Source organism: Zeus faber, assembly GCF_960531495.2.
Source record: "Zeus faber genome assembly, chromosome: 17".
NCBI lineage: Eukaryota > Metazoa > Chordata > Actinopteri > Zeiformes > Zeidae > Zeus > Zeus faber.
The window spans coordinates 9076145-9088870 of NC_137204.1; the positions used below are offsets into that span (position 1 = coordinate 9076145).

Sequence of the window (12726 nt, forward strand, 5' to 3'; positions counted from 1 at the left end):
GACTGGACCAACACTCTGAGGAGACAGTCAGTAACTAAGGCACCTCTCTTGGAAAAAAAAAAAAAAAAAAAAAAAAAAAATCCTATAAACCACCTATTATTTGTCCTGGTCCTCGAATAACATCGTATATAATACACAAATCCTCGCATTCAGTAAAATCGTTTTGTTTTTTTTTGTTTTTTTTTTACAGTATGTAAGGTTTTCCAAAAAGAACGTAACTTGTGAATAACTACAGTATGCAAGGATTTACAGTATGTAACATCTTTTTTTCATTCCAGCACAGAAACACGGGATATGTTGGAACGTCATAACTTTTAGATCACGCTCCCTGACAGTAGGCTACTCTTAGGACAAAAAAAGGAAAAGAACAGAAACGTGACCGGAGGACGAGGACTCCATGCGCTATGCTTTGAGTTGTACAATAAATATACAGTACACCGACGGGTTTTGTCATAATGGGAAAGCGTTTGAACTGCGAAAATGACAAAATCGTTATACAAAAAGTGCAGCGAAAACCAAAGTTGATTTGACCGTAGCGACGTGCGGGGGGAGGGGGGGAGGAGCACCTTCTCCTCCGCCCTGGAGAGTCCCCCCCTCGGCGCCGCCTCCGCGCGGTGTGTCCAGCACTTTGGATTCGTTAAAAACCAACCAAAAAAAAAAAAACGACGACGCGGTGGAAGACAATTACAATTATACCAATAATTATTATTATTATAATAAAATAACATCACTACCGTTAATCTTCCCAGATTACACTTCACAGAAGTGAGAATACGATGGGTTGGTTTTTTTTTGCGTCAGCGCGAGCGGCTGAGCAGTGGTTTGGGTTTCCACCGTGACGGAGAGGGCAGGAAGAGGAGGAGGAGGAGGAGGAGGAGGAGGAGGAGGAGGTGGTGCGATGGAGAAGGTCAATCTTTATTCTACGCTTCTCTCTTCCCCCCCACCCCCACCAGTGATGATCTATCTGTCCCTCGGTCAGTTTTTTTCTTTTCCGCCTCCTCTATTGGAGCCACCCTCCATCTCTTTCGCTCGCTCGCTCGCTCTCTCTCTCTCTCTCTCTCTCTCTCTCTCTCTCTCTCTCTCTCTCTCTCTCTCTCTCTCTCTCTCTCTCTCTGTTTTCCAATGGTCAGGGTCCCTGGCAGGTCTTGCAGCACATCTGTCTGAAGTACGCCCGGCTGCAGAACTTGAACTTGAGCACCAGCGGGCAGTAGGCCACTTTGTTCACGTCTTTGCACTCTGCAGGAGAAATGGAAAACGGTAAAGTGGCTTAGCAACGTGCGGGGAGGAAACAGTGAAAGGCAGGAAGGCTGCGGCCGACTGACGGCAGGTTCATTAACGTCTCGCGTAACCGGAGCTCGGGGACAATGATTCTTAGAAAACTCTTTAGAAAACAAAAAAACAAAAGAAAACCTCTCGACGGTTTCGAACAGTGTCGTTTGCTGCAACTATTGTTGGATGCGGAAACAAAAGACTGAGACAAATCCTGGCCTCATTCGGTAACCGGGCTTTCTGCCATTGCAATAAGCGCACGCACGCGCTGACACACACACACACACACACGCACGCACACTCACACACACGCGCACATACACACTCACACACACACATGACGCACGCACGCACGCATGCACACACACACACACCTAAACTGCTCGCTGGACAGGCAGAAATCGAAATGCCTTATCACGATCGGAGTGTCTTCCCTTATTAGGCTTTGGCCACGGCTTGCGCAGAGCCAAATGAAACGAGACGTTGCCTCACTGCCGTCCGCAAAAGAACAATTAGCCTACAGCTAATCCCATTAGCCAGCCTGTAAACGCTGCTCACGTTTTCCATTCAGGCTAATCGAAGGGCCCTTCCCCGCGCATCTGAATAGCCATCCATCATGTGTAAGTGTATATGGAGAGTAGAGCCGTTCACTTTGACCGAGGGCCAACTTTACTGAAAAGATTAATGTAACTGGAAACGCTTATGGGGAGTATGTCATCGAAGCACGTTTAGGTCATAGCGAAAGAGGCTTGAAACGTTTTCAATCGGGTTCGGTGCAAGAAGTAGAGCACCCACAACGGCCATTTGCAATCCGCCACTGATACGTGCGCCTCGGGATATTTAATAGTATTCTTGATTGTACCTTCTAAAAAACAGAAACCTACATCTAAGTCGGAACCCTTTCTCTCTGCGTTCAAAGAATATGTCTGTGGCTGTTCATGCTTGTGACTTGATCTTACCGTCGCCGTTGGAGATGGGCATGGCGTCGCACTTGCTCTCGCACTGCTGCATGGTGGTGGGGCGGAGCGACTCAGAACACTCACTGGACGGCTGGCCGGTGTAAGACAGACACTGCACCGTCCTCATCTGCTGTCCCAGACCGCACTGGGCCGAACACTGGGACAAAAGCACACACAGTCATCCATTAAATATGTGAGATGTGAAGACTCCCAATCCCAAGGTGTAAGCCTAACTCTACGGCAGTTTAAAGTGGCCGCTTAAAAGTGTCTGCGCTCCTTGGTGCTGCTATGCAGAGACTCAGCCGCTCCACCTAATCCCTCCGAATAACACCGCACTGCCTGATCCAATCAGCAAGAGCTACACGAGGGGGCACAGCCAGCCGCAGTCACCTTCTCCCTCGCTCTCCTCCTCTCCCCGCCGGTTGGAAGCTTTTCCACGAAGTTGGATCGGCGCGGCCAAGACTCAGATCTCCGAGGTGACTGACGGAGCGATCGCTGAGATTGTGTCGAGAACGACGGCCGGGCTGTCTGCCGTTCCCGCGTCATGTGAGAGCGCGAACCTGGCACGAGAGCGAGGGTCCCGCTGGCGGAGACGCCCGCGCCTCCGTCACCTTCGACAGAGGCGCCACGGAAGCTTTCGGATCTGCCGCTCCGCATGTCATCCCGTACCAATTAGAGAGTCTTTATTAGGGCCATGACAGATGGCGTACGTCAGTGGCGAGTCTTAAGTGGGATTTGAACCGGTGGCCTTTGAGCCTGGGAAACTCGGAACCCACTGGCTCGAAAACAATCTTTCCTTTCTGATGCTCGAGAGGGCCGCGCGGTCGGCCGGCGGACGGCAACAGAGGGAAGGGGGAAGGTTGTAATTATTAACCCCCCCCAAATAAAAAAAAATAAAAAAGAGGCAGAGAGAAGGGTAGAAAGGGGGGAGAGAGAGCGAGAGAGTTGCACAACACCTCTCCAGGTCTTGATGAAGTGCTGCGTCGGAGCCGAGCGCAGCTGTGCAACCAGGAGGCATTAACCTTGGCCGAGCACAGAGAAGACCTCTCTCTTTGATGGACAGCGCTGAGGTCATCGCTCGCTGTACCGTCGCTCATGAAGGTTATTGGCACTAATTGAATTGTCAGACGTGTTTATTGATGTTTGTGTTTGATCGTGCATCAGGGCCGACATGAGAAAAAAAGGCTTAGAGAGCGCCGAGACTATAAAAATATTTTTGACTCCAGCCATTCACACTAGAACAGCTGCGTTTTTTAACATATCAGTAATCAGCCGAAAGCGTGCCCAATCGCAGCGTCGGATGTTATGGTGCATTCAAAAACCTCAGATTTTTGAGTAATGTACTGTGTCTCTGACAGACATAACTGGTGCGTGGCTGAACTTTAATAAAAACACGTTGTAAATGGTTTGTATTGTTGTATTGATATTAAACAGCATGTAAAACCCCATTTCACATTTGTGAAACCTTTATTCTGTTAGTGAAAACAAGAAAAAGGTGGATTTGTATTTTTTTTTCCACACAGACCAGTCACGGTGGAACTAACGGAAACTAAACTAACGGAAATAAATCAAAACCTAAAATATAAACACAGGACCCGTAAGCTTCAAAACTGAGTATATAAATAGGTTAATAAGGCATTATAAATATGTTATTATAGGCCAGCCTTAAAATGCAACAAAAAATGTGTTCTTCATTTTAGAATTATTTTACTATGGATACTTGCATTTTGGCTGGCTGATTATATTCACTTTTACCATTATCCTGGAGAAAGTCATACTTTTTATAGATAGACACATGATTTTCTTGGCAGTCTCCGATCAACTACAGCCAACAGTGCTGTAAAATATTCAACAAGCGTTTGCACAAAGTCATCGCAGGGTTAGCCTGAGAAGGGAGGGATATGGCTGCCACCGATCACACACTCCAGACCCCTGCTGAAATGCTTGTACGCACAGGAGCGAGTTGAAAACACACACACACACACACACACACATAGGCATGCACACAGTAATAGCCCACAGCTAACATGCGCGCACACATGCGTCATCAACTCGCATGGAAAACCCAAGTATATCAACAGAGTGTAAATTATATTGACCATTCACTAACACATGGAATCCATCTGTCGCATATTTTTTCAATCAAGGAGTCACTCTTATCTTTCATAAGGGTTATACCAGATGCTGCATGGCAGACTTGAAGAAACGCTGTATTTAACAAAATATGAGGAATATAAGGAATATATAAGAAACTCCTGTTACCTGTCCCCACTCCCCGGGGATCCAGCGAGGCGGGGGGCAGCGACCCAGGCTGCACCGGATCCTGACAGGGGGCTTGTTGTGGCTGGGGCAGTGGGCGGGAGGGAAGGTCTTGGCCAGGTCGCTGCTCTTGCACAGCGCAATGCGATGTTTGAAGCCGGGACCGCATTTAGGAGTGCACTGAATGGAGGGAAGAGATCACGGAAGACACAGCGGTTTTAATGGAAAATTAAGTCTACCCCACTGGAAATGGGGTCAACTTTTGCGTTGCAAGGTCAAAATTGCAAGGCCGTGCTCATCTATCAGTTCCAGCCGGAATAGCAGCTCTGCGTTCATTGGAACAAGTTTCACACCGAAAGTGACGTCCATTCGTAGCGATGAAAGATTCATTCCATTATCGGGCTCTTTGTTCATTTGATTCGGTTGGTTTAATGCACGCTGAGCGGGGGAGGATTTCCAGGGAATGATGAACAAGAGTTGATCATTTTGAGTTTGTGAATTGAAGATTCACCCGCTTACCCACTCTTTTGTGGGACTGAGTCATTTAAAAGAGTTTTTCGTTACGAACAAATCGTTTCTAAGTCTTGCATCACTATTAGTTGGCCAGAATAATGAGCACAGTTCTACATGTTTCTGATGTTTTTACCGGTTAACAGGATAGCTGTGTGCCGTGGGATTGTTTCATTGCACAAAGTGTGCCGGCACGAAAAAAGGTCGGGAAACACCGGTTTCAGAATGATGGGGTTAAGATTGTCCGTTTCTCAAATCGATCAAAGACGGACGCTTCTCTCACCTCGGACCAATCCAGGGTGACCCACTGGGGCGGGCAGGACTGGTTGTTGCACGACTCCCGTTCGATGGGTCTGTGGGTCAGGCAGAGGCTGTCCTCTATCGTCTCCTCTTCGGCCGGACCGATTCTCCGGATGCACAGGACGGTTCGTGTCCTCATTCCCCCGTCGCACGTCTTCCCGCACTCTGACCAGTCGCCGATAAACCACCTAGAAAACCCGATGGCAAAAACACTCAAGTCTCGGCGTGGTCGTCCGCATGGGTTCGTTTTTATACGATCATAACTCTCATTGTATTGTTAAGTATTGCATTCAAATACGTGATAAAATAAGTGATTATTTAGCCAACATAACATGGTTTTTAATGCTTACGGAAGCAGAACCTGGAAGAACCTGGACGGGAATTATCAACTCATTTTACCCCTCCATATCAGAGACCGCAAAGAACCTTTAGAATCCACCGAAATGATGGGATAAAGTTTTATTCCAAAATAATTTTATGTACTTACTGAAACCTATAAAGCAATTGGCAGAAGCATTTAATTTCACTGGCCACTGCCCTATGAATGCACTATGAACTATATTTTATTAAGCGGTACATAAAAAGCTTTTGTTCTTCACACTTTTCAATTAACGCCAAACCCTAAATTAGGGTTGGTGTGAGGGGAACGTACTCTGGGGGGCAGGGCTCGGTGTTGCAGTCCCTCTGGTTCTCGGGGGGTTTTCCGTCCGGGTCGCAGTAGCTGTTCTGCACTACTGAGTTGTCATCCAGCCGCTTGCACACCACCTCCTGCCTCTGGTAGCCTGCAGCGCACAAGCCCCACAAACAAAGGCGTATAAATAAATACGTAGCGCGTTATTAACACTCCAGTAACGTGTGCTCTCGTCCAGGGGCAGGTACCTCGTTGGGGTTAAGACGGGATCGCTTTCAGTCTGTAGTGAATCCAGACATGTAAATCCCTTTTTTTCGTTGCAGGATATCTTGGCAAAGCACTTTCGCAGAGCAAAGAAATTCTTTACTTTGGCGTATGATGGAGAGAGTGAGAGTTACCCGACTGGTGACAACCCTCCGCCTGAGTAATGTGTGTGTGCGTGTGCGTGCGTGTGTGTTCACGCACAGACTCTACCAACTCACAAAAGGTTCATTCTGGTATTCTGGACCCTCGAGGGACATATTCTGCACCAGATTTGTCTGGCAGATGTAATAATATATATATAGCATGGATGGCTATATTTACTTTAAATCTATATGCGTGTGCACACACACACAGGAACAAATATATATATATATATATATATATATATATATATATATATATATATATATATATATATATATATACCTAATGCTAATCCATACATACTGTATATACAGTACATACATATACACTATATCTCTATATTCTGTATATATAGATATACGAATATACCTAATTATCTCTCTCTCATATCTTTTCTTCATAAATGTTGGCATTATGTTTGTATGTAAATAACTCAACACTATTATAAACTGAGCTCGGTATATTATTAATGATTTATGAGTGATTTTTGTGTAAGAGGAATCATAGTAGACTCAGCAGAATCAATACACAGTGATATCAACACAGCGCAGTGAAGGTACGGTGCAGGAAAAAAAAAAGTACAATCTTCAGCAATGGAATTCTTCCTCCCAAAAAAAGTAAAAAAAATAAAATAAAATACCACGCTCATGCAGATATCCTTCTACAGAATACTACAAACCGTTCCAGGCCGCGCTTGACAACCCGGGAAGAAACTGTATTTATTGTTATATGAAACCCATCGCTATTGGGCTAAAAGGTTTGGCTAAGTCATTTTTGAGGCTGCGGTCGACATTTCACTGTGGTTTCAAAATACTTGAGTGTGAGTGGGGTCACTGTGCGAGGGGTTCTCCAGTTGTGACCACGAGATATGCAGCGCAGCTCATTCATAGAAATGACACCGTATTTATTAACTGGGGCTTAAAATGTGACAAATATGCACATGTGAATGGACGAAACGAGCACTATAAAAGTCATGATTTTAGGCATCCGTCTCAAAATGATGATAGTGGGTTACTGGGTTTCTCCACACTACGCCACATTCTTTGAGGGTCAGGGTCACACACACACACACACACACACACACACACACACACACACACACACACACACACACACACACACACACACACACACACACACACACACACACACACACACACACACACACACACAATGGCAAACACAAAAGTAGGAATGAAATGCTTCAAAGAAAAGTACGTTTAAAAAATGCTCAACAAAGCAGTTGAACTGATTCCAGGATATTAGAGGACGCTCCCTTACCTCCGGCACAGGTGGCAGAGCATTCTGACCAAGGCAGGTGGTGCCAGGAGAAGCCCACCTCGTTGTCCCCGCTGCCCGTGCGCTGGATGGGCACATTGAACTTGTACCGTATGCCCATGTTCTGCTCCTGGAGCAGCACCTGCAGCACGAGAAAACGGACGGAGGAGTTGCTTGCTCGCTGCTTTTACTCATTCTTAAAGGACAATTTTTTTCCCGACTCGACTATAGCTTGAGGAACCGGGCAGCAGCAGCAGCTTGGCGGTGTTTGTATTAGCGTATGGGATGTGGAAAAGGAACCGGGAGGATCAGCCGCAGCTTTCCTTGCCACAGAGGAATGCTTGGTGGTGCGGCGGCCGGCATGTCTGCTCCAGTGGTGGTCTGGCATTTTCAGCATTCATGTACAGGCAAAAAAAAAAAAAAAAGCCCACTGTGGTCCTCGGGACCCTTGGATTGCAGCGCACGTGAGCTCACGTACAAGCACAAGCGCACACACGCGTGTAAAAGGGGACACGTTTGACCCATTAAAAACCTATGCACGCTCACGCTCACACAGGTACTTTAACTTGCCAGGACAGGTCTCTAACCATCCCCTAATCCCAAAACCACCCACCCACCCAACCATTCCACCACCACCACCACCACCACCTTGCCTCCACACACACGCACGCACGCACGCACGCCACACACACATACGCACATAACACACACACACACACACACACACACACACACACACACACACACACACACACACACACCTGAAAGAGGGGTAAAAGAGTTCCAAACAGCCTGTGACATATTTTATTGTAACTTATTTCTGATAATATCATGATGATAACACACATAATACATAATACATACACACACCAACAGCCACACGGGGCCAGCACACTTTTCACAATTCCACCGCAAATCCTCCAGTGGTTGTTACTTTGATACTGTAGATGACACCAGTGAATCTACCACCATGTCTATGGCCAAACAACAACAACAACAACACAAGTTGATGAGTGTTACCATGACGATCAGGTTTTCCGTGGTGGCTCCCAGGGCCTCCAGGGACTCCGGTTCATCTGACGGTCTTTTGTAATGGAAGGCCGTGCCCGCGATGTCGAACTTTCTGGGCCAGTCGATGGTCCACGCCCCGTTTATGTAGTAGTCGTCCCCTTCCGATTTCAAAGCTGGATGAAATGATGAAGAGCATATCAAGTCAGATCTCGGGAGAAGTTGCCGCTTCCCTCACCCTGACCCCATGATTCCTCATCGAGCTTGATCTCTGAATGCGATCAAAAACCACAGCCTTCTTTTAAGTACAGATACAAATATCTCCATCGAATATAAAACCTCCACTTAAGCACACTCTCTAAACAGACACCACAAGCTCAGGGGCAGTGAAAGAAAACAAGCGCCCTTCAGGTGATCGCTTGGAAGAATTTCATGAATACCATTCTTGCCGGTCGTCAAAACAAATGTTGGTCTCCAAGCACAACAGGTCTGAAAATATCCACTTTCTCTGCGTTGAATTGGGGCCAAACTGAGAAGAATCCATCCAACCCCCACCCCGCCCCCACCCCCAATTGTATTGTGTCTTACTCCCCCGCTTGCCGAATTTCCCTCCCAGTGTTTACACACAGAATGAGCAGCAGCCGACATCTGAATATTTTGAGTATTTCTGGGTATTCTGTAAAACTAGCTGGGGTGGACGGCACACGTGGAACCCTGGAAAAACAAATAGATGGATCGACGTTGTACAATGATTTCATTAGGAACTGTCGTGTTGGCGAGAAACAAAAACGGGGGCCTGGTTCCAAAGCAGACAGGGGGAGAGATGGGAGAGTGAGGCTCTGCTTTGCGAGGGGGTATTCTGTCACCGCTGGATCGATTACGAGTTTATGACAATGCTGAAAATGACCGTAAAAATGAATCACAGACCGTTGCCAATTTGCTTGTGTGCCGCAAATTCTTGTGTCGTTTTTTTCCCCTCTTAAGCAAATAGATAGCTTAACAGAACAAATAAAATTCACACTTTGCAAAAAAAGCGAAATAGCAGGAACTCACAGCGGACAAGAAAGAAAAACATTTCCTCTATCTCCAGGGAGACACGTGACATTCCTAACAAAGTTATGACTTACAAATTGTTCGGAGTGGAATTAAAAGTCCATATTAGAGCCAAATTTGCACTTTTTGATATATGATGATATACACAATGATATATAGACGTCGTCTCGGACGCGACCCTGGTGGACCAGGCGGCTGTCGCCACAGAGCAATAAATTGAATAAATCTGACGCTGCTCCGTGTGTTCAAAGTGTGACTTCAGCCTTCCATCAACACCATCTGAAATAAATTCAACACGCGATCACGTGGATTTATGATGTGTAGCTGGTTGTGTCAGACGAATCGATGGCGCTACATGCCACGCCCTTATCGGTCGGCCTATTTAAGCAGCCAATCCCCACTGCTCTACCTGGGGTGTACACCATAGGATAAGTGTGGCTACATTTAACTAGCCTGACTACATTCCGGTGTAAGCGGGTTCCTAAGAGCTGGCCAGAAAAGAGGCCGGCTAGGCTACCACAGCAACACATGCCTTGGAGGTAGCCTGGTTCGGGAGCAGGCTAGTTTGAAGACTCGCGGCAAAGAGCGTCACTGTTCAACGGACACGAAACCGATGCTTGACTTAGTTCCGCATGCTAAGTTGCACATTGTCATCATATAGTGAGAGTAAAAGTTAAAATACATATTACTTGTATATATTTTCATTACATTGTCGATATACTGTATATGATTATGTAGATTATTGCTATATTGCATTATGTGACTATTGCTATCTTCCTGATTGATATTGCCAAAATGGCTGTTTTCCCAGTCAATTGTGTGCGCATAATATAATATATATTTCTTATATGAATAGCAGTAATTAAAAAAAATATATATAAAAAATATATAAATATAATTCATATAGGTTTTTTTATACAATATTACAATATTTTCTTATTTACGTGAACATAAGTGACCACGGTGTTCTCCGTAGAATAGACCCGTAGGGCCCCAGAATAACCTCTTTATGAAAGGTATAGACTCACTTTTAAAACTAAACTGAATATGTAACTTGCAGCCTTATGAAGCAGCAAACAGCCCTTAAATGTGGTGCAAATGCATTGGATTATGCTTTTTGATGATCGACAGTTTTGTTGCAGATGTATTTATTATATTCCAGGACCACCAAGCAAGAGTGAATTTAGCAATTCATTTTTTCTAATTGTACACAATATGTTAGGATCGTATTTTCTACAGCTATACACAGTAGGTGCCTACATATTTTATATACTGTAAATTGATATTATTTTATATTATAGGCTATGATATAAGTTGGACTGAACATACCTTGGCACGGGTACAATATGTACACACAATACAATTATTTGCGACAATTTCTCCTTCTCTTAAAAAAACGTAAAAAATTATATTATTATATATTAAGTATTTGAAAGGGAACACAACTTAGTATAAATGGAACATGCAGCTTTAGATCAGTGTAACTATACGCATAAACACGTACGTGTTTATGCGTTAAACGATAAAATTGTATCTGGAGCATTGCCCTTTTTATTGATTATGTGTTAAAATATTTAAATATTGTTAAAATATTTTTCCATCAGTAATTCTTGTTCTGTGTAAACCCATTGAGCACTTTATTAGGAACACCTGTACACCTACTCATTCATGCAGATATCTAAATCAGCCAATCGTGTGGCAACAGTGCAAGGCATGAATTCAAGCAGATACGGGTCAGCAGCTTCAGTTAAGGTTCACATCAACCATCAGAATGGGGAAAAATGTGATCTCAATGTTTTCGACCGTGGCATAATTGTTGGTGCCAGACGGGCTGGTTTGAGTATTTCTGTAACTGCTGATCTCCTGGGATTTTCACGCACAGTAGTCTCTAGGGTTTAATCTGAATGGTTATGAAAAACAAAAAACATCCAGTGAGCAGGAGTTCTGCGAACCGAAACGTCTTGTGGATGAGAGAGGTCAACGGAGAATGGCCAGACTGGTTCGAACTGAGAGAAAGGCTCAGATAACCACTCTGTACAATCATGGTGCGCAGAAAAACATCTCAGAATGAGCAACACGTCGAACCTTGAGGCAGATAGTCTACGGCAGCAGAAGACCACGTCGGCTTCCACTCCTGTCAGTCAAGAACAGAAAACTGAGGCTGCAATGGGCACAGGATCACCAGAAATGGACAGTTGAGGACTGGAAAAACGTAGCCTGGTCTGATGAATCTAATTTTCACATGAGGCACACAGACGGTAGGATTTGGCGCCAACAGCATGAATCCATGCACCCAACCTGCCTTGTGTCAACAGTCCAGGCTGGTGGTGGTGGTTTAATGGTCCAGGGATTTCTTCTTTGCACACTTTGGGCCAGTTTGTAACAATCACTCATCACTTGAATGCCACAGCCTATCTGAGTATTGTTGCTGACCATGTGCATCCTTCACGGCCACAATTTATCATCGTCTAATGATACTTCCAGCATGATAATGCATCATGGCACAAAGTAAAAGTTGTCTCAAACTAGTTTCATGAACACGATAATGAGTTCAATGTTCTTCATTGGCCTTCCCAGTTACCGGATCTAAATCCAATAGAACACCTTTGGGATGTGGTAGAATGGGATAGTCGCAGCATGAATGCGCAGCTGACAAATCTGCAGTAATTGTGTGATGCAATCATATCAACATGGACCAGAATCTCAAAGGAATGTTTCCAACATTTTGTGGAATCCATGCCAAGATGAATTTAGGCTGTTTTGAGAGCAAAGGGAGGGGCTGCCTAGTATTAGTATAGTGTTCCTAATAAAGTGCTCAGAATGTGAAGGAGACGTCATGTTCTGTATTGATCCTCTGTCGAACTGCGTTCCGCTGATTGGTTGATGCTTTACGTTGGTTACGTCCCGTTGGTCGATGAATTGTCTCCATCTGCTCCAGACTCCGCTGAGTTTGGCTCCAAGTGTTGTTTAGAGAACCCGCTTAGCACAGGCCCCCAGTTGCCACTTACGTAAGCGACGCTATCGTGGGTTATCGCCGCCTAATCCGAGCGA

General features: G+C 45.2%; 1 protein-coding gene across 1 annotated transcript in view; it reads right to left on the bottom strand.

Annotated features, from left to right (window-relative positions):
* Positions 1 to 1126: 1126 nt before the first annotated feature.
* adamts6 (ADAM metallopeptidase with thrombospondin type 1 motif, 6) overlaps positions 1127 to 12726 on the bottom strand; it is a gene marked incomplete at its 3' end in the record, with an annotated part of 52225 nt that continues 40625 nt past the window's right edge. The window contains exons 18-24 of the mRNA XM_080018346.1: positions 8635 to 8798; positions 7618 to 7756; positions 5950 to 6079; positions 5281 to 5485; positions 4491 to 4667; positions 2229 to 2385; positions 1127 to 1236 (exon numbers count right to left, since the gene is read on the bottom strand). Of these exons, the coding sequence (XP_079874472.1) occupies positions 1127 to 1236; positions 2229 to 2385; positions 4491 to 4667; positions 5281 to 5485; positions 5950 to 6079; positions 7618 to 7756; positions 8635 to 8798 (1082 nt within the window). The remainder of the gene's footprint in view (positions 1237 to 2228; positions 2386 to 4490; positions 4668 to 5280; positions 5486 to 5949; positions 6080 to 7617; positions 7757 to 8634; positions 8799 to 12726) is intronic.